The sequence below is a fragment of the Alligator mississippiensis genome, chromosome 1, assembly GCF_030867095.1.
Source record: "Alligator mississippiensis isolate rAllMis1 chromosome 1, rAllMis1, whole genome shotgun sequence".
NCBI classification, from domain to species: domain Eukaryota; kingdom Metazoa; phylum Chordata; order Crocodylia; family Alligatoridae; genus Alligator; species Alligator mississippiensis.
Window position 1 is genome coordinate 60862487 of NC_081824.1, and position 22549 is coordinate 60885035.

The window sequence follows — 22549 nt, forward strand, 5'->3', positions numbered from 1 at the left end:
GAAATTCAATACAGAAATGATTAGCGATAGTACTGTTTTATTCAAATATAATTAACTTGGTTTTTTATAAATTGTATTCTAACCACTTATTGTAAGATAAAGAATCAGAGAGATATAATAAATAGGAAATGTAATAGGTTTCCAGATTATGTGGTTGACCTTCATAAACTGTAATAACTACATGAATTACACAAAATTTCCACAGCCAACTACCAGCTGACATAACTATAAATATTATTAATCCTGGTAATTAAAGAGCAACCTTAAGATCCACTGTTCAATATGAACTTCTTCACTTTTCCTTTTGCAGGTTTTTATGGGTTATATATGGACTCTTATGCAGTTCTTTCATAGGCCCAGTTACTAGAATGCATGACTAATGTAAAGTTTGGGTTTTTCTGTGCATTTTTAAATGGCTTGCTTCCTTTTTATATACCTGCCTGTTTCTGTATCACTGTCATGTGATGTCTGCATGTCACTCTGCATGCATGTTTTATGTTTTTCTTGGACTTCACTATAATTTTATTGTTATTCGAGAGGGAATTTTGAGATGTTGAGGATAATAAGATGCAATCTGCAATTCTTTTCTAAAACCCAATATGGTTGCAATAGATAATAGGTTTTCTGCTGAAATGTATGATGAGCTTGGTTTAATAGGAAGTTTGTATGTATTCGTGTTCCCTTCCTTTGGTATAGTTTCAGCTGTATTTCTCAGCTGGAACCCACAGTAGTTATACCTCATCCCATTTTCTTCTTCAGTTGTCACATGAAGTTATGTTGCCACATAGTACTGCTGCAAGATTATACTAGACAAGACTACTTTAGCCATATAACTTAGTGTCCCTTATTGCTCAGGTGATATCAACTGACTCCGTGCTGATCAGTCACCCACAACCCTTGTATTTTAATTTTCCTCTCTTCAGTGGACAGCTATTCCAAAGAGAAAATTTCTTATCTGCCACACTGACATGCCTGATTATGTGGTTGATCTTCATAAAGTGTAGCAACTACAGTGAATTGCACAAATTAATGAAAATATATTGGCACCTTAAACACAGCAAAATTAAACTTATCTGTTACAATTCTAAATTGAACCTGGAGTTGGCAAACAATCCTCAATATGTATCACACCCATAAACAGACAGATAAACAGTTTTATTCTTGTATTAAAAACAATGAAGGACTTCCCAATAAGCCCTCTGAAAGGCGTGTGTTATGGTAGGTGTCAGATTTTTGTTATTTATAAAAGTGTATCCATCTCCCATATAGCTATCTCCCGTTCTACTCTAAAAGTCGAAGGATACTTACTTAACTATAAGGGAAATTGTAAGCAAGAATTTTTATTGTTGCCCTGGACCCTCTGTTTTAAGAGTAACCAGAATCTGTCTAGCGGATGCGAACAAATTGATAATTTACAAAGAAACATCAGGGTACAATCTAATTTTCATACAGTTCAGCTAATGACAACCACTCGTCCTCAGTGGGTGCCCTGCTGCACAGTTGGTACTAAATGACTGCACAGTACCCGCTGGTACTGCACAGTAGCTCATTGCTACAGTGCAGTGGCAGGGGCATCACGGATAGTGCCCATTTATGCTACATCTCCATAGCAACAAGCCACATCTCTGTAGCTTTTCACCACGGCAATATAGGGTCTTATGTAGATGCGTCCAGTATACAGTAATGTTACATAATTAGTAGTAGTATGCTCAGTAACTATGCTTTGCAAACACATGAACATGCAAAGCACAGCTACTGGGCCTGCTTGGTAAACAAAGTGCAGTCACATAAGTCACAATAATGCATTGTTTGCTGCAGCTTATAACATGCACAAGTTCCAACAACACCATGCTGAATGTTGAGAAGAACTGTGCAACCAGTGAGTAACTACAGGGTTTTTTATATCTAGAGATCTGTATGCAATTTTAAAATTACACAAGATGATGAAATTCCTGCTGGGAAGCTTCCAATCTGAAATATATAATACAACTGACAAGTTTGGGTACAGACCAGAAGGCATGAGAGAGATGATGAGCTAGTAGTCAGGCAGTCTGGTTTGTAGGCTATATTTTGATACTCTTTTCTGTTGAAAAGCAAGGAGCTCACTGTAGTGAATGAGGTCAGTTAAATAGACTACTGTACCTCATATTTCTTTCTTTAGCTATATTGTAGTAAGGGTTTTTTTGCTTTTTCTGTCAAATCTAACTTATTGGTTGGTGCCGTATAACACTCACCCTAGGACCAGTCCTGCAGTAGGACACAAAGTCATTTTTTTTTTTCTTTTAGAGCATTTACAAAAGTAACAGAAAATTTTGGAGAGGATGATGCCAATTTATACAATAACAGTCCCGCTGTCCAAGGATCTATAAGTTATAAGTATCAATCTTCCCATGTTCTAGAAGAAGGAAGGTAAATAACATAGTGGCTGTATTACTAGCCTCAGAAAAAAAGATGGACATCTCTTCAGTGGCTTGATTCGGTAATTTAACGTCAATAAGATGGACAGACAATCAGTGTTTGTAATAACAGGGTGCTTTTATTCTTTATCCTGTCTAGGCTACCGGGGACAAAAGGGAGAAAGAGGTGAGCCTGGAATTGGACTCCCGGGTAATCCTGGTCCCCCTGGTCCTTCAGGTAAACATCTCTAGCTTTACTCTGGCTATTGTTATTAATTAACAAATGAACACCGTGCACCTGATTTTCTCTCTCCAGTTTTACACCAGGGTGACTCTATGGTCTTCCACTGAGTGATTCCCAGTTTGCATAGGTTAGAGGTCAGCCCTCAATATGAGGTCAGACTGAGCACTCCTGCCTCTTGCTGTTTAGTTGGTGTGAAGGAGCAGGCTTTTGGTGACGTGTTGCTGTTCACCATCTGCACAGGGGTATTGTCAGTGCTAATTACTATCTTTATTTTATCAGCCATCAATCTGTCAGGCCCACCCGGACTTCCTGGAGTTCCAGGTCCACAGGGGCCTCCGGGGCCAATCGGAAGGTGCAACCCAGCAGATTGTTACTACCACGTATCTCAGGCTCGACCACGTGCAAGTAGGAAATAAACACCTCATTCAGAGACGTTTAGGTTCATGTTTCTACCTTATTTCTCTTTATGAATCATTTTAACCTTCATGATCCTTGTATTTCTGTCAATTTATTCTGTATAGTTTATAGACATTTTATAGAGCACTTACATCAAGCCTTTTACTATATTAATTTCAATATCAGAGTTATGATAAGAAATGATGAGATTTATTTTCCTGAGTTCATTCCATGTGTTCTGTTTTTAATTTTTTTTTGGTTTAGGGAAGACAGTAGGTCTAGATAATTCTTTTGAGCTTTTCTCTTCCACAGAAAGTTATTTTCTTAGAGTTTGCTGATCTTAAAACAGCAGGAATTTTACGATCTTGTTAACTGATTTTATTCACCTTGTTATTTATGATGATGAAGTGGAGTAAAACTACAGTTTTCCTAAAGTTTTTTAATTCACATTAATCCTGAAGTTTAGGCTCTTAGATGGACTTCTGGAGAACTCTGTTCACATGAAATGTTACCCGTTCTTTTGGAAAGTAACAGTACAGGTTCCCATATCCTGCTGAACTATGCTTATACTTAAAACAAGGATACTCAAGGTCACTTGAAGCATATCCTTGACAGCAAAGTGTGGAGATAATGATTTTCTTATGATCTCCTCTCTGTCATGCAGCATTTTGCTGGTTTTAGACTGTCTGGATATTCACCATGTGTGGCTACTAAAAGTCTTTTGTATGATTAAATGAATGTTAATCCAGCTCAGGACTGGCACATTCAGTTACCCCTAAGGCCAGATCCAGACATGCAGGCACATGAGGTTTGTGGCACTGCAAACCTCTTTGTGGCACCACAAGCCAGACACTGGGCATGTTAAAATGTGCCCATGCTGCAGATTTGTAGTACAGGGGCAGAATTTGCTACTGGGAAATCCCGGTAGGAAAAAAAATGCCACGAAGAAAAGCAGCGCAGCACCACACCACAGGAGCATGCACCAGCCGACACAAAGGTTTGGTCCTCCAGGAAGACGCTGTGGCTGCTGGCCAGAGCATCTCCCCTCCTTTAGTTCTGCCTTGACTTCTCCAGCATGCTGGGAACCAGGAGAGCTGGGGAAAGGGCAGTTTGCCTGAAGTGGGGCATTTTGCCCCGCACCAAAGCGCACATGCGGGGGGAGGGGAGGGGCGCAGTGGCAAAAAGTAGCGGTACAGATTTGTGCCCCTGCTATTTTTGTCACTGCAAGCACATGGCCCTGTATGTGGGGACACGCCCTAGGTGTATAAAGCTGAGATGGCCAGTCTTCTGACTCTTGTGTTGTTATTCCTAGCTGGAAACTGTATTCAACCACAGCTATAATCATGTACTGGTGGTCTTCTGGTTCTCAACACTAACACTAATCCAAAAGACAGGCATTGTGCCTACTGGTGAAGGAAAGGCCTTTCACTCTAGAATCTAGTTCCATTTTAGACAACAATGGAGTCAGTGAGGCAAGCTTTATAATCAGGTTCAGACACATTCATAGATCTTATTTCCTTTATGACATTTTCACATTTTAACAGTATATGCCAGAAAAGGTTATATGAACAGGGGAATATTAGAATGCAAAATTCACAGGCACTGGTGACTACCAGAAGGATTAACTGGATGGAAAGAGAGGCTTAGAAACCTCAGTTTGGAAAGGCAAAGGACATGGGACATAATTATCCAGAATGCAAATCCTATGTGAATCTCACCATGGTAGACATTTTCACTAAATGACAACCTGGAATAAGGTGCTGCAACTCCAGCAGTTTTAGGAAGCAGACAATTTAGCAAAGGTTCATCAGTGAATAGAAATTTAGACATGTAGGATTAATGAAGAAAAGAAATTTATTATGTGAGTTGTTTGTTTCTTGTTGATTGGGTTTTTTGGCCTAAGGTACACTTTTGTTTATGTGAAACAGATGATCATCTGAACCCCAGCCTCAGTCATTCCAAGGACAAGGTCATTACAAGGTTATAAGAAGTTGAAGCTATCATGTTTTGGCAACAGAAATTGCTGTTAGCAAGGCACAGATAGCTCTGATGTAGAGCCCTAAAATGATGGAAAATACCATCAGAGTGATCTTTCCCATCAGCATGATTATCTATGATCTTAGTCATGTAAAGCAGTGGTTTTCAGCCTTTTTTTCATTTGCAGACCCGTAAAAAATTTCATATGGGGGTGCGGGCCCCTTTCGAAATTTTGAGGAGGTGTGGACTCCTTTGAATTGGTATTCACATACTTTTGATTGATCATAGTCATCTTTCGTGGATCCCTTAGACACAGTCTGTGGACCTGCAGGGGTACACAGACCAGAGGTTGAAAACTACTGATGTAAAATACAAATTGAGCTGTTAGATTAAATGTCTTGATCTACAACTATCAGGGGACTCTTGTCAGAACTTGGGAGTTTCCAACTCTGGAAGAGCCATCAAGAAAAATATTTATTTTTACTTTTGAATAAAATATGGGCATTAAGGACGCTGAATGGTGGAAGCCTTCAGGGAATCTACAATAAACCTGGATTAGTTTGGAATAGAATTCCTAGTAAGAATATCTTGATTTGAGGCAGATTCTGAAATGGGGTATTTATTTGTTAAAATGCACCAAGACCTTATGGGCCAGATTCTCTACTGTCATGAGTCCACTGAAGCCAGTGAAGAACCCCCAGAGGAAATTATCCTGTTTGCTTTCTGTTTAGTTAACAAACTGCTGGCCAGGCATGAGTATTTTTTTAAAGCTGACTTATTTTTACTTCTCTTGTGATTCCAAATCTTATTTAAAATATTTTAAATATTTTTGATAAAATTAGTCTTGAACTTCATTTCCTGTAATGATACCAAAAAGGGCATGGTCTTTTAAGAAAATGACAGGATTAGAATATTCATGTGATTGTTTCCTTTCTAGAAATGCCCTAGATATATGTCTTACTTGGTGTTATGTGTATATTTTGGGCTTTTAGCTAACTGAACTGCACCTCTGAAATCTTATAACTTAATGTAGCATGAGTTTCTAACTTAATTTACTTGAATTTGTTGGAAATCAGAGTGGTTTATATATTTTAAGAAAATTATTTTTTCATACACATTTCCTACAAATGCCTTTTTCCTCTTTTTGCCTAGAGGTCTAAATTTTTTTATTTGAACATTTAGAAGCTATCTACACATGACTTTGTTGGTAATGATTAATTTATGTCATGTCTTTAATGAATGATTTTTCATTTTGTTATAAACCCAACTTAATTTTCTCATGCGAGAAAGCGAGTATTTTAGTTATATTAGGTATCTTCATAGCATTTTGAAGATGCTGAGCCATATTCTGCATTCGGATTGAATGGAGTCATTCTGGATTCATTCTTATTTTATATTGAGTTACTCCAGATTTGCATTGTTAAAACTTAGAGCAGAATATGGCCTGCAACTTGCTTCTGATTTTTCAGGTTTTATTTTTAGAATCTGTTTGCAGTTTTGAATATTTTATTTTCTACACCAATTCATGTATATGTTTGGCTCATAAGATGTACTATAGTAAACTGTTATAAAAATTAAATACAAGAGATTATCTTTGCACTGCCACAAGGTATTTTTTTTCTGAGTTGGGACAAAATGTAGAGGTTAAATATATTAATGAAATATAATGTAAGAAAAAAGGCCCTTTAAACTGTTCTAGCTAAGTTTCAGAATATTTAGCCTGTACCAGCATGAGTTTCTTCTATTTCTTGTCACCGTTTATTAACATGTATTTTAAATTCTACACTGACACCATTACTAAGATACCTTTGGAATTTTCTTAAGCTGCATATAGAACTTAGTTTTGGGGAAAGTAATAAAGCTGCTGTGGCTGATTTTATGCCGAAGCCTTTCAGAGCTGTTCAGAGCCTGTGATATACCTCCTTTTGTCCACACGATGGTGTTCAGAACACGTTAGTGTGAATGATAATATAGAGACAGAATTTTAACCATTCAGGGCAGGAACAGTGCAGTATTGACCTATTCAGTCTCGTGCCACATTTTCCACTTTTGGCTTTGAGTCTAAACAATTTACAGTTTATTTTTAGAGAGCACTGTTTGAGAAAATACTGTTTTTCATGTATATTTTCAGGTTATATGACTTAACGACTTAATTTATATTTGTGTGTGTGTGTGTGTGTGTGTGTGTGTGTGTGTATTTTGTATATGCAACAAATGCAGGGGAATCTATAGTAAAACATGTCACTTTCAGACATCAGTTTTATCCAGTTTGTATCTTTAATGGAGCAGTAATTCTGTTGAAGTAACGACTAAACATTAGAGTAGTATGCTTTGTAAAATCAGGTAGCAGTTCATTTTACTTATGTTATTTTACATTAACATTTTAATGCTTTGATAATTTTGTATAAATAACCTGTACTTGGTTTCAGCAGTAAAATAAGCATTATGTTTTCATAGCATACTGTTAGGGGTGATTTCTCTTTTTATAAATGTTCTCGGTATATTTGATGATCATATGTATGACTGACAAATGCAAGATAAATATATTTACCTGATAGGTAAGACTACATGATAAGTAGCTTTTTATCTCATTGATAAGCATTTCTTAAAATCCCTTAGCACTTCTGACCGTCACAATGGTGAGAGATTACTTTTCAGATCAGCCTGTGTTGATCATCTGATTTTTTTCCCTTTTTATTATCATTGTAAATGTTGTCTGCCATATAAAAGTTGTATGAAAAAATATGAAGTGAGTGCTTTATATATGCATACACCTATTTTTTTCCAAACATATGCAAGCCAGCAAAGTTTCTTGCATTGTCCAATTTAATAAAAATGATTGCTATGATATAATACTGTTGTTATTCAAACTTTACAAGTGTCTCAGGAAGCAAGACAAAAGTTGACAATTACGTTTTTACCAGATATTGTTATATACTGAGTGTGCCAAGTAGTGTAAATTAACCTTTGCAGTGTGACATACGAGCTGTTATTTTTAAATCTGCCTCCATCTGCAGTATTTGGCATGACTCATGAAGACCTACCACTTGTCAAAAAAGTTTTTACATGGAAAATTCAAGTTTCAAAATAATTTAAGAAAGCGTGTATAAATTTGGTTTGCTAAAAATATCTTCATATTACTAGACCAAAATAAGCTTATGAGTATACCGAATGTAATCTATAAATGTTTTTCTTGATATTTTGAGTCTGAAAGTCTGTTGTTTTATGAAAGTGAATGCATTGAAGTATTTACTGAATTTGTCAGTGTGAATATATTTCATCTTCAATTCACATATTTGAAGGGTTTTTGATGGCCCACACTATTTTATTGTTAAATCTTATTTTCAAATAGCATTTAGCTGTCATTGAATTCATCACAGCACAGTCACACTGATAAATGCTATACCTCTTTTCTTGTTAATTTTTTCATTTGTAATATTTTCGTTCATTTCAGTGCACATGTTATGTGGATTAGAAAATCTGATTTGCCACTACCTTTCAATGCTATTTACATCATTTTAATGCAATCAAACGGGAAGGGGAATGTTTTGCACCCCCTTTGTCCACATGAAAGTGAATACATCAGGTTAGCAGCCACAGATAAATGGAAAGCATTTTGCTATTCCTAGCGGCCAGCATTTTCAATGCTGAGGTCAAAGGTGAGCAGAAAGGTAGCTAGTTTACATCACTGGAGCCAGGATGTCAGCAGCCAGTATTTCAGTGTCTCAGTATTGCATACTGATTTTCCGAGGTTCTATTCACTTTAGTTGAAGCTGCAGAAAAGTATTTGGTCCATCTGAGAATCAAGGTATTGTTTTGGTAGCCTAAAAACGGATTCATGTCAGTGCCTAACTTTAGGTATTTACATTTGAATCTGTTGTATAATTTTTCCAAATTAGAAAAACAGACTGTACAGCTTGGCAGTGTTTGAAAGGGCACGGGATAGTAAATCTGACCCTTATTGATTTCTTTTTCATTTTTTTCTCAAAATAATGTTAACAACTGACTCCAGCGAGCTCATGCTATATATTATCTAAGGCACTCACAAAAGAGCACATGTAGTGAAAAGGATGCCTTCATCCTATAAGGAGAAAGAAAATTGAAGATTTGAAAAATACTGACCAACTCAATGAAAAGAAAAAGGGCCTTCCTGTTGGTAAGAGTTGAGCTAAACTAACACAGTCAATAGATTCAATCAGCTATTAGATAAAAGCACCAAAAAGCCCCACTGAAGCACAAGCTGTACAGATGTGGGCAAGCCAGGTCAAACTGATGCAATTTCTCTTCTGGGCATGCACTGTGCTTGGTGCAGGGGTGCATCAAGTTGAAAGTAAAGCCCCCCCCCCCCCCCCCCCCCCCCCCCGCATGTCTGTAAGCACCCAACATCTTTCTCCTCACTGCTGATTTTAACAGAGATAAAAGGTAGAATCCTGTTTCACCTAGTGCACTACCAAATACAGCTTCAACCTCAAATAAGTTGAGGTTACCCAACTATTATGTAGGAGCATGACAAACCCCATCCTCCACATAGGAATAGCATCACACTCCTGAGACATACAACCATCTCCCTATTCCTTACATGTGCAAAGGGGTGCTAGAATAAATTCTATACAATAGTTAGGTAATTTGGAGTTAGTCTCAAGCTGCATGGTGGTTATCCACTAGGTGAAACAGAGTTCTGCCCAAAGTCCTGCTCATTTTAAGCAATAACTAAGAAGGTAAGTAACACATGGATAATTAACAGCATCAACATCAATGCATCCATCACCTCCACGATCTATCTAGTCATTAGGTCAAGCAAACATGTTTCACCCAATTACTCCAGCAATTGAAAGCATATTTTTACAAGCACAATATGTACTAGTATCATGGAGTGTAACTGCTAGTTGCTATTAAAGGAGATCTATCATGTTGTCTCTGAAGCAGAGTCTCTTCCTTGCTGTCTTTTTTTCCCTAGGAAAGTAACTTCGCTTCATCTATTGTTTCTTGCCTCTCTTTTTAGGAGGGAGGGGCAGGCTGGTGAAAGACAGCCAAATTCTGTCCTGTTGCCCTCTGCCATTTTAGGTGCATGAGCTACTTGTAAAATATAAAAGCTGCACTGGAAACAACCAACTGATGGACCCATGCATAAACCACTACCAAAGTAAGATACTACTAAATGGCAGTAATGGGGTGCCTGTTCAAAATGAGTATCTTTTAGAAAGTGTCATTACCCTGCTGTAGTCCCTGGGCTAATAGCCTAATGAGCATCACGTCAGGCTAGAAATGTTAATTTAATCAGATTTTATCCTGAATTTGATTAGTCATAAGAAAGCATTAAGTTTGTCTGTCAAATGAAGAAAGAATTTACCACCATTTCAGACCTATTTCTTATGTAGTTAAATCAAACAAATTAATAGGGTGCAATTAATGAAGCAGTCATGCTTCAGGTTAGTGAGGGATTTCTACACGTCTTACCTCACATGAGTCTATCAGATTTAGAATGCAAGTCAGAGATGGGTAAGGTTGCTGCTTTTTGAAATTAGTTCTTGTTAAGATTCTGTGAACTCCCTTTTGTTCGGTTCTGTTCTTTGTTTTTCCTCTTTCTTCTTTGGTTTCATAATGTTTTCATTTTATTGTCTGTTTGTGATCACATTTGGGTTGGGTTTTTTTTAATATGTGAACTGCGTTTCTTTTAAATTAATAATAAATCCCTTTAACCTGACAAATCTTTGACAGAATAATGCATTATTGCTAAAACCAAGTGCACACCAGCCTCCTTACAATTTTAAGTCAGAATATTTGTCTATTCCTGAATAAGGAGAAGTACATTTTGCATACATATATGCATAGCTTACATACAACTGTGAACAAAGTATATATTGACTGCTAAGTCCTCAGTGCAAGTCCCATATGCATTAGGCAGAGTTTGGTCTTTGTTTTACTGTGTTTGAGCTAGAAGTTTGTTTATAACTTAGGTCCAAAATAGAAATGTGGTGGCATCATCATAGGCTGTTCACTTGAATGTTGCACTGACTTGAACCTAAATGCTAATATCAAATCTCTTTGTTGTAATAATAACGTTTTTAACATGTGATTTATGTTTTATAACCTATATTGTTCACTTCAATTGTGAAAGTTTTCAGCATTTTAAGACTGAAGTTTTTAAAAGCAACTGAATAGCATTTGATTCTTTTTTTTCTTCCACTGATTTCTTATGGTTATATATTTTGAGGGGGGAATCATTCTGTTTGCTTTTTTTTTCCTGTAAACTTTCACATTTTATTCTGCCAATAGAGTCCAAATAAAAGTTTGTTGGTGAAGCTACAATTTAGCCTCAGTGCTGTTTGAGTCTGTAAGGTCCATGTTCTTTAAGGTGCTGAGCAACTACAGGAAAATGAAGGTACATATCACAGGATGGTGCTCTATTCTTAAATTATGTTTCCCTCTACAACATAATTTTGAGCACGATCCCCGCCCCCCACCCCCGCTGCACCCCAACAGGTGCAATCTCCTCCACCCATGGGCCTGCATCCCCTCTCCCCCTGCATGGCTGTGCATTCAACCTCAGCTTCCTGCTCCAGAGAAAGGAGTGGGAGGAACAGGCAGACCAGGGAGATTCTGGAAGCTGCCTGGGGGCTGCCTCTAAATGAGCAATAGTCTGGTATAAGGGCATGGTATAGAAAACTGTTCTATCCTTGGCTCTGCTGTAGGCCAATAGGATATAATTTCACCCTCTATATGCCATCCCCTCCTTCCATTCCTTGTCTAGCTTACCCATTAAGACTAGAAGTTCTGGTAAGGTGGGAACAAACTGTTTTGGGAACGAACTGTCTCTAAATGGTGAGTGTACATGGAGTGCCTCAAACCTGATGCTGGATCCACTCAGTACAATATCATACATACAATAAATATTACAAGAACATAAGAACAAGAATTGCCATTTACCTGGGTTGGACCATTCGGGTCCCTCTTGCCCAGTCTCCTATGTCACACAGTGACATAACTCCTGGGCTCAATAGTTACTGATGCCCCTTTCCTTCAAGAATTTTTCCACTCCCTTTTTGAATATGGCTAAACTGTCAGCTTCCACAACATCTGGTGGCAATGAGTTCCACACTTGAATTACACACTGTGTTAAAAAGAACTTCCTTTTATTCGTTTTAAATTTACTACCTACTAGTTTCACGTTGTGACCCCCTCCGCCCCCCCAGTTCTTGTATTGTGACAGAGTAAAAAATAAATTCCTATTTACCTTTTCCTCACCATTTGGTATTTTGTAAACCCGTATTATGTCTTCCTTAAAGTTTCTCTTTACAAAGGCACCATAGTTGAGGATTGCTCATAAAACAAGGATTCAGCTTCCTTCTAATGTATCACAAATGCAGCGTATGCTCTCCAGAGTTGCAATACTCATTCAGAATACTGAAGCATCCTTTTGAAATTGTACACGAGAAAATATCTGTCAACTTTTTAAAAGATCCATTTAATAGCAAAACTTATTTTCCCAAGTGATCTGTTCAGACATTTTCTGACTGCACAAAAAAGTAGTAGAGAAGTAAACTTTGAATACACCTAATGCAGCAGGTGATGGTGGCTTTTTTTTTTTTCTAATTAAGATTAATTTATTCTCAAAATGCTTCGTAATTGAAAGTTTTGTTTCAGCAGAGCCTGAAGAATAACAGTTACGAAAGAAACACAAAGAATTTGCTCATTTAAAAGCATCTGCCATCGCCTGCTGTTCTCAAGGAAACTGTTGCCACAGGATGACCATGAGAGGGGATTTTCGAAAAGGAAGGAAAATGGAAGGCAAAAGTGTATACAAGTATAAGGAAGCCCAGTGTCAAGAAGAAACAGAGGTGCACACTGGCTGCTTTGAAGCTTGCAATTTCACAATTCAGTCTTTCTTCTTTAATATATTAGTGTCTTTTAAATATAAGCTATCCTACTCTGTATTTCAGAATTTGCTGGGGAAGGTCATTCCAGCCTTCTGTATTTTATTTTTATACCTGCACAGATTACTTATCCTGGCCCAGTTTAAACGTTTCACTTTACAGGGCTACAGCTGTCCCTGCCCATAAGTACTTTTATGAACTGGATATTCCCCTATACACATCTTCACCACAGGCTGCAGACCTGCTTGGGACTATGAACCCACTTGGTGTATTTGACCTCATTCATTTCTAAAAGGTGCGTTTTATAATTGCCATACCACCATGTGATGTTGAGATTTATTGCAACTGCTGCAAAAACTAGAGACCATCTTCACCTTTCATTCCTCTATTGTAACCACTACAGTGATGATCTCCGGTTGTGTCAGTATATTTACAGTTAAGCATGTTTCAGTGTTTTGCTGGATCTGATACTGCCATCTTTTGTTTATGTTGGAAACTGTCCCCTGGGGGAGAGATTCCTGGTTATAAAAAGACCTGATAGGAACTCATTTCATTATTGCCCACCAGAGACATTATTCAGAAATGTTGAGATTCACTGTGCAGCTGCTAAGTATATTTTATTTTAGAATTGCTATATATTTTCAGGGCAAAATTATTCTTTTACATTTTTTAATTTGCTGTCACAAAAATATTAAGGGATTTGAACATAATCAAAAAAAATTAAAGGACTCTAAGAAAATAATAAGCATCTTGGACAGTTGCCATAAATATTTTAGAACTGTTTTGGGAACTAAGGGTAACATAGGGAAAAAATCATAAAATCAGGATAGTTTTATTTTGTTCTTTCAGAGAGAGAACACTTTAAGGAAGTTAGATATTCCAAAACACCAATACTTTAATTTACATAGCAAGAAACAAAAATATCTGCATTGCACATATTTCTTTAAAAATGAAGTCGCAGTAGATAAGGCAGAATCTGGACATTTCTAATGGGGCTTTTCTAACTGATCTATTTTAACTGTACCATATATGATCATTCATTCAAAAACATGCAAGGGGTTAAGAAACATCATTTATTTTTTTCCTTTTGTACAACCAGCGATGTCATTTTAGATCTTTAAAATAAATAATCTGAGCTATAAAACGTATTTATTTCTGGGAATTAAAATTCCCTTACCAGTGGCTTCTTGCCTTCTTAGATTTTACACAGAAGGACCCAAGATGGAACAGGCTTCAAACAAAATTAGGGATTCAACACAAACTGGAGCAGAAACTAAAAGCTGGCATTATGCACAGATTATTCTACATGACTTCTTCATAATGATCACACATTTACAAAGATTTACAGCATAAAAGGTATTCAGTGTGGCTTGGCAGCCATGACTATTGAAATCACAGTAATTTGTAGAGAAAAAGAAACAAACACATGGTAGAATGAATGTAGACAAGGTGATGTGATCAGTTAAGTTGGCATCTATGGAATTTATTTTACAAATATAACCCAAAGGAGTAGTAGCTAGAAATGAATTAAGAAAAACATTCCTTCTTTTTTATTTAGTCTTGGCCCTAAAGCCCAGTATATCACTGAACAGCATCATGGCAGGGGTATGACTGAAAAATGCCTTTATTTTTAAAATAATTTATTTGAAAATTGCCTTGTATCCCTAGGGCAAAGACAAAGCCCAAAGGCCTTGCCCATGCAGTTTTGAAAGCACCACTGTTCCAAATTGTATTGCCAACAAACATTTGAAAGATGGTACAACAAAGTGTTAAAGTTTTTTCCTATTAAAGCCTTGGTTGATGAAGTTTTCCTTGTTTGGTATGTTTCTCCTCTGTGTCAGCTGTATGTGCAAGTAGTAAATTGATGCTAACATTTCCTGGTACTTGCGTTGCACTTTCATGGCCCTTTCACATTCTTACCAGCTCTCTGTCCAGCTTGCATTGTGCAAGATGATGGCTCACAATATCCTGGAGGACCAGGAGGACCTGGAGGACCAGGAACTCCAGGCTGACCAGCTATACCTGGTGGGCCTCGTAGCCCATCACGTCCTTCCCTACCGTAGCTGGGTTTGCCTGGTTCACCTGCAAGAGTGAACATACACATTAACATGCAGCAGCATACAGCATAGAAAACTCCCTTCTTCAAAGTGACTGTGAAGTGGTTTTGTGAGGCTCCGTGTTTACTGTCTCTCAATGAGTTCCATAGAACGGGTGTAGTGGCAGAGCGGTGACGGTATCTTGCAATAGCTCTGGAGATGTGAGGTCAAGCCTCACTTGTGCTAAAGGGTGTCCCTAGCTGACCCAGCTATAAATGGGTATCTAGTCACTTAGGGCAGGGACTCAACAGCGCCAGACCTGACTCTGACCACATCTCTTCCTTGTGTGAGGCTGGCTGCAGAAACTGCTGGTGTGCTAACCCAGGGATCTCAAACTCACCTGGCTCTATGGACTGGATGAGGATCTTGGAGTCAGTTTGTGCGCTGGATCAGGCTGCACTACAGCCAGTACGCAGGGCCAGTTTGGCGGGTGCTGAATGCAGTGCGCTCCCAATGCCAGCCTCGGACTCCTCTGCACCAGGGCTTGCACCACAGGTGGCACATGGGCCGAGCCAAGCACCTCAGGTGCTACATATGACCCTGAGAAAGCGCTGTATGCAGTGCCCCGCAGAACAGGCCCTGCACACTGGTTCCAGGGCTAGTCTAGATTAGGCTCTGGGCCATGTGTGCATGCCATGCACAGCCATGAACAGGGCTGGTGCAGGGCCAGTGCATGCTGCATGTGGTGCATGGGCTGGACCTGATGCCACAGGTACTGCCACATGGCACAGGGGGCCCACTGCATGCAGCATCCCACCAGACTGGTCCTGAGCACTGGCTCTGGCATGGCCCGATTTGTCTTCTTTTGGCCACTTTTGGCCAGTTATGTTGCATTTATGAGGAAAAACCTGGTTTCTGATACTCTGTAGCATAACATGGCAATTCACTACCAGAAAGTAAAGACAACCTATACTTTGAAATCCTAAGTTATGAATGGAGGCTTTGAATGCTGCTTCTGTTGACTGGGGCAAGAGTTGTGTTTTTGTAGTTTTCATTCTGGAAATTGATTATTTCAATATTTTTTATTTGCAGACATTTGCTAGCCCCCCTCTACACGTTACAACTATTGCACAATTACCTGCTTACTGGTTAACTGCACAATTAATTCGGATTGGCTACACATGCAAATTAATCATGGTGTCTTAAAAAGGGCCAGCCAGCTATAAAGTTATTGCTGGAAAATGTTATTTCTATCCAGCTTTAATTTGAATGTGTAGCCTGTGCCCCCACGGGTATAAAAACTGCAGCTGCTGTGATCTCTCAGCTGCGAGGAGCCCCAGCTGCAAGACTTGCAGCTGCAGGAGCTTGCTAATTGCCAGGGCAAAGGAAGCCTAGGATGGCAATCCCAGGCTCCCCCGGTACCAGCAGTAGGTCATGATCTTATGCTGGATCCCACAACCTTGTGGCTTGTCAGGAGGTGCAATTGTATGGATTGTGCATTAGAGCACATTGTGTCTTTGCCTGCCTGCACATGTAAAGAGGTCTTAATTGACATCAATGGTAGCAGGCTTATTTCTTTTTTCATAAAATACTCATCATTCTGGCATATGTAGCTATTGATCTACAATGAAATTGCAGCTCTACAATGAAACTGACAATCTACAATATGATTATGTAGCTATTCATCTACAATGAAAACATGAGGAAACCTGCCTCTTCTCTTAATAAACACTTGCATTTCCAGTTTTTCAAAGAGACCAAAACATTAGTTCTTAATTAATTTTGCTACATATTTGTTTTCCCTCTAATCTTCCTCCTACCCAGTGCATTTACCTGGAAGGCCTGTTGTTCCAGGTAAGCCTTTGGGTCCTCTGCCAGGAAATCCTCTGTCCCCCTTTTCACCAGCATCACCTGTGATAAACCAGTGACATGTTATTTACAGTTTATGCAAAGAAGAGATTTCTGCCTCAAGAGTTTAACACAACTTAGCCAACCAAACTGGCCTTCAGAGGCACCTCTGACTGCCTGGCCTGACTTGCATTTTTGCAAAAATATCCTTCCCCCAGAATTGATTTTCTCCATGACTGCAGTTAAATGCTGTTTTCACATTTGAAACCCAGAAATACTAGCCAAAATCAGAAGCATGTACTATTGTTAACATTTCTAAGATGCTCCTTACCTTGCTATCTCAATGCAGTTAGACACAGACTAAACATTCTCATTTGCTCTATCAACCAAATAGATATCAACGTGCTTCTGCAATTTCAGTCATTAAGGTTGCATGGAAGCCTCACAGCTTTTCCTGCATATATGCAGCTACTTTCCTACCCTTGCTTTCAACACCTCAATATTAACACGTGATAGTCAGATCCTGAGAGGTACCAAGTAATCTAAGCCCATGAGCTAAGATTTCAAAAGGCACCTGGTTGCAGCAACGTTGTGCATTGTCTCATCTAAAATTTAGGCTTGCATGCCCATAAGTAAAATTCAACAAACCAAGTCAGGCATCCCATACGTCCCCTACTTTGACTGGAGAGGTTAAGCACCTTCTGGTCAAAATTAACAGCATTCCCTCCTAAGCAGGGGGAATGCATATGGCAGCCAATAGTGTGTGTAGAGGAAAGGACTGTGCCTGGAATCCTGCCTCAAGTGAAGCAATACTTATACTATTCCCTGCAGACCCAAGTTAGGTGTTTCTGCTGTTAGGGGACTCAAAGGCTTTGGGCTGGACTACACTGAGGGCACCCTTCACCACCCCTCCCTGTTGAAGCTTAGCCATTTCACAGCCACAAGTGCCAGAGTGATTGGACTAGAGGACAGTAACCAAGAAAGAGCCTGATTCTCTAGGTTCAGTGAGGCGACCTCTAGCCTGGGACGGAGGCAGCCCTGATCCCAAGTTCCAATGCTGTTTATGCCTATTATTCAATGTCTCTTTATTGCAAAAATGCATAGCCAGTCACATAGAAGAGGAAGCCCAGAATTCAGGGCTTCCTCTCCTATGCAGGAGGGTCCACCAGAGAATGGCTATAGGTTAGCCAGCAAACAGCAGTAAATGCTGCTCCTGAGGAGTCCCCATAACTTGAGGTTCCTACAAGAAGTCCTGAGTCAAGCTGCTTCAGCTGGCAGCTGTTTTCAATTGCCATCCCTGGTCCCTAGCTCCCACCCAATGCTGCACAGGGAGCCTAGGCATTTCTTTCTGGGTTTTAGATTCCAGTCAGGACAGCCAGGGGTCCTAAAGTTAGGTGCTGCAGCATCTAATTTGCAGGTGCCTAAATTCTTCATTAGATCTAAAGCTAATATTTCTATGCTTCAGAGAAACTTAAACTGAAAGCTTTTTAGATCTAAACCTATGCTTTTGTCTAGTGCCTGGGTAGCATGTTGACTGGATGTTATACTCATGGTTTGGGTTGAGGAAGATCAAGGGTGAAACCCTCATCCTCTCATCAGTTCAGACTTAATTTTCAGAGTGTTACAAACTATATCTAAGACTATTCAAAATCCATGTATAAGACTGATGCAGAATCACCTGACCAGTCTGGCATCCAGTTCCATGCAGAGGAACCTTTCTGAACAGCTTGGTCCAGGCAGAATGGTACAAAGGAGCAAATCTTTAGCACCTGCAAGTGGTGTTTGTTTCCATTCCATACTGTTCCTATGTCATCACGGTTTTTATCGAAAACCTCAAGACATGCTATCTTCATATACTCCAGTATTCAGAGGGCTTTGCAAGGGAAGAAAAATTTTAAAAGGTACTATTCCTTTTTAAAAGGTACTATCCAAAAATGCAATTCAAAAAGCCCTATTCAGTGGCTGTCTAACACAGGAGGGGCTACTTCCTAGACCAGTACTTTAACCACTATGCTATGACATAAATAATGAGTGCTGTTCCTGTGACTTTAAAAAAAAAAAAGGGACCCTGTTCATTTCTTTGAAAGAATTGATATAGGTGCATCCTCTCTGGTAAGGTTCCACTGCAAGTGGATAGGGGGGTTCCCGGGAGCCTTAATACAGTCTCCAGCACTCCAGAAAGTAGAGGGGTTTCAGGTGTTCCTCTGTGTTTGGCATTTCCTTTTGGCCGGCTTTAGGTGGTTTCATTTGCCCATGCTAGCTGTTCTGGATTGCCCTTTGGAGGCACCCAACTCTCCCCATGCACTGTGCAGGGAACCCAGGTGCCTAACACAAGATCTTAAATTCTGCTTTGTGGGGGCCAGGCATCTAAATGTGAAGCATCACAGTGCCTAATTTGTAGGCACCTCATTCCATTATTGGATCTAGACCTTCCTCTCTCTAATGCTCAGAGAAACTAGCACCAGAAACCAGAACTGAAGGCTTAGTAGCATGGTGAGGAGAACTGCATAGCCTTGTTATTTATTTTAGCATGTATAATGACAAGAAAATCAGAGGCTTGAATGCAGATGCTAATCCTAAAATTCATAGAATCATAGAAGTAAGGTCGGAAGGGCCCTTGTAGATCTTCAAGTCCGACCCCCTGCCTGGGCAGGAGGAAAACTGGGCTCAATTGACCCCAGTCAGGTAGGCATCAAGCCGCTTCTTAAAGACCCCCAGGGAAGGAGCCATCACCACTTCCCTTGGAAGTCGGTTCCAGATCCTAGCCGCCCTAACTGTGAAGTAGTTCTTACGGAAGTCTAATCTAAACCTACTCTCCAACAACTTGTGGCCGTTATTCTTTGTTATCCTGGGGGGCGCTAGGGGAAACAAGGTCTTCACCAAACCCTTCTGGTCCCCCCTAGTGAGTTTATAGATGGTCACCAGGTCCCCCCTCAGCCTTCTCTTGTGAAGGCTGAACAGGTTCAGGTCCCATAGCCTCTCATTGTAGGGTCCCGTAGCTTTCAGAACAAATTGTTCTGAAAGCTTTAATACTAGGGATACTCAGAAGGCCAAACTTGTTTTTCAATACAATTAGTGTCTTGCAGTGCTGAGCCTCACTTAAATTTGCTTCCACATAATATACAAGCAAAAAAGCAGGTAGCATTTACAGTCAAACACAGTGAAGTCCAGTGACAAGATCTCTTACCTTTTGGACCTTTGCGACCAATCTCACCAGGAGGTCCTTTGAGACCTGGTAGACCACGAGGTCCAAGCTGTCCTGGGAAGCCATTTTCTCCAGCAGGTCCAGGAGCACCAGGTGGTCCAGGTGTACCTGGAAGACCTGTAGCACCAAATTCAGGCCTCCTAAGACTGGCTGCCAGCTGAGCCAGTTGTTCTGCAAGAAACAAACAGGAACATACAAATTAAGAGACAGATTCTGATTTAGTTAAGAAAAGAGGGGATTTTATAAAAATTCCAAAGATTTTGCACTCTATTGTCATTAAAGGAAAAGCATAGCTGATACAGAGTAAATACTGTACTAGGAATGCTGGGAGAGAAGAATTGGTAAGGTATCTGGTGAGCCTCAGGAGAGAAAACAGAAATTAGGATATAATCTTTAGGTGGTGGACATAGAAAAAGGGTCAAGCTTCAGGCACTTCCCTGTAAGCCAGCTGGTTTGGATGTTTCATGTAAACATTTGATAAGGTCTTGTTATCTGGAAATGTCTAAATGATTATAATGAGAATAGTTCAGATTTTTCCAAATCATTTTGTCCATCACTAAGTGTGATGTCTACAAGTATATTCAGGTGCTGTAAGCCTCTTCAACAGCCCTGCATTTTCTATCTTTCAAGAAATCACTTTGTTTAAAAGGATCCTTTTACACTGGTAACAGATAGAGCAAAAGTTTTGTGTCCCTAGAGCAGGCAATCTGAAGTGAAAAAAAAAAAGAAAGTAATACTCTGTTGGGCAATTTTGAAAACAATGATTGTTGTTGAGAATTTTCAAATTAAATCACAAAGACGAATTTTATCTTGGTAAATTCTAGCATTACAACAGCATCATGTCCCAAAGGGCATCTTCTACAGCAGGCACTGAAAAATCTTTTTTGTGTGTGCAGGAAAGCATACATTTTTAAACTCAATATATCCTATGCAATACCACAATATTAGAAAAGCTTCATACTTATGTTTATTAAAGAATCCTGAACAAATACAAGTAGGATTTTTGAACACCTGCCAATGGTTTTTACTTTGATGCAGCATGCAATCCTATATAAAAAGCAGTTCTACATGTGTATATATTTTGCAATTGATTGCTATAATTTGCACTTGGTCGTTTTAAATAAAGCCATAATAACCATAATATTTTTAAACACAGTAGCAAACCATATTAGACAAAATATACTTATTTTACAAAAACATTGTTATTGTATAGTATTATAGAAGCTCTCTCTCTCTGTACAAAGTACTTAGCATTTCAGTGAGCTGCAAAGGACTTTTAAGTAGGGAAGAGATTTTCATTTCTTGTGTAATATATAAACTAATTTTGGGTAGAATTGTTTTGTCATATCCTCATCGATCTTTCTGTTCTGAAGAAAAGTGGGAAGGGTTGAACACCTCTCTGGTACTGTCACTTCTGTCCCACACAAGACACTCCATGGGCCTGGTTTCACAATGTGGAAGGTGGGAGTCAGGGATCTGGGCAAGGGTTTGTAAGAGGTGACTTGTCCCCTCTCAAGAATGAGATTCTATGAAAAAGATAATACATCTTCATGGCAGCAATGGCCAAACCTCTACACAGATTATATAGAAGTCTGTGGGTTTGGGGAAAGCCCAACTGGCTGTAGTGGAAGAACAGAGGGGGAACTCTCAGGGGTTCTGGTATTGATTCTTCCTGGAAAAGTTTCTACAGCTGTTTTGAAAATTTTATTAATCATTATGCCTTTGTAGCTAGAGGGTTGAATCCTCCTCTAAGACCTGATTATTCAACTAACTACCTGAGAATTCCCACTGAACCAGTAACAAAGGTGATGAAGAGTTAGCACAGCAGTTGTAAGCCACCACGCTCAGCCCCTAGCAGGGGATCATGACTGGGTCAAAGGGAAAGGCTGCTTGCAGACGTTTAAAAAAAAAAAAAAAAGGACGCTTTACTTTAAACTCCACGTACTCCCACGCCACAGCCCAGCACATGCCCAAAAGAGGCAGTGTGCTAGTTGGACGCAGCTCACCTGAGGTCTGTATAGATCCGGTGCTTTAGTGTGGCTTTTTTGGTTCTTTTATCTAATAGCTGATTGACTCAGCTTTAGATAAAACTGCCAAAAAATTTTGCTGAAGTACCCAATCTATAGAGATGCTGCAGAGCTGGGTCAAAGTAACGTGTTGCTGCTTCCAGTAAAACAAAGTTTGTTTGTTTTTTTCACATCTGCAAGCAGACAAAGTGTCTAAAGTATTGCTGAGCTTTGTATGTCCTGGTTGATGGAAAAGATGCAAGACAGCCAACAACAAGACTGCTCCTCCATCAGGGGCTGGGAGCAGATGAATGAGAGTGGAATCACTGCCAAGACCTCTGTTGTCTCAGAAAGAAAACACTATAGGCTTCACTTGCTTCATACTGGAAGGTTATCTTTGCAACCATGAGGCCTAGAAACTCTGCCTTTTAAAATGTGAAAACTTACATTTTGCAGAATCCTAATATGTCAAAAGGGCCACACTGACATCAATATATATCAAGTAAGCTAGACCTGACCAGATGTGTTGTACCCCTTGTTTAAATGCAATGAAAAGTTAACATAGGA

The 22549-nt window shown here is 39.3% G+C and overlaps 2 protein-coding genes across 6 annotated transcripts in view; one reads left to right on the top strand and one right to left on the bottom strand.

Annotated features, from left to right (window-relative positions):
- The window catches only part of COL19A1 (collagen type XIX alpha 1 chain), a 393720-nt gene extending 382398 nt beyond the window's left edge, over nt 1-11322 (top strand). For all 4 annotated transcript variants that reach the window (XM_059730850.1, XM_019496735.2, XM_059730868.1 and 1 more), the window contains 2 exons: nt 2557-2634; nt 2920-11322. In XM_059730850.1, the coding sequence (XP_059586833.1) occupies nt 2557-2634; nt 2920-3056 (215 nt within the window). In that variant the 3' untranslated portion in view covers nt 3057-11322. The remainder of the gene's footprint in view (nt 1-2556; nt 2635-2919) is intronic.
- Nucleotides 11323-13703: 2381 nt separating this feature from the next.
- Nucleotides 13704-22549, bottom strand: part of COL9A1 (collagen type IX alpha 1 chain) — a 97399-nt gene continuing 88553 nt past the window's right edge. For both annotated transcript variants that reach the window (XM_006263154.4, XM_019496724.2), the window contains 3 exons: nt 19959-20147; nt 16757-16834; nt 13704-14969 (listed from right to left, as the gene is read on the bottom strand). In XM_006263154.4, the coding sequence (XP_006263216.2) occupies nt 14785-14969; nt 16757-16834; nt 19959-20147 (452 nt within the window). In that variant the 3' untranslated portion in view covers nt 13704-14784. The remainder of the gene's footprint in view (nt 14970-16756; nt 16835-19958; nt 20148-22549) is intronic.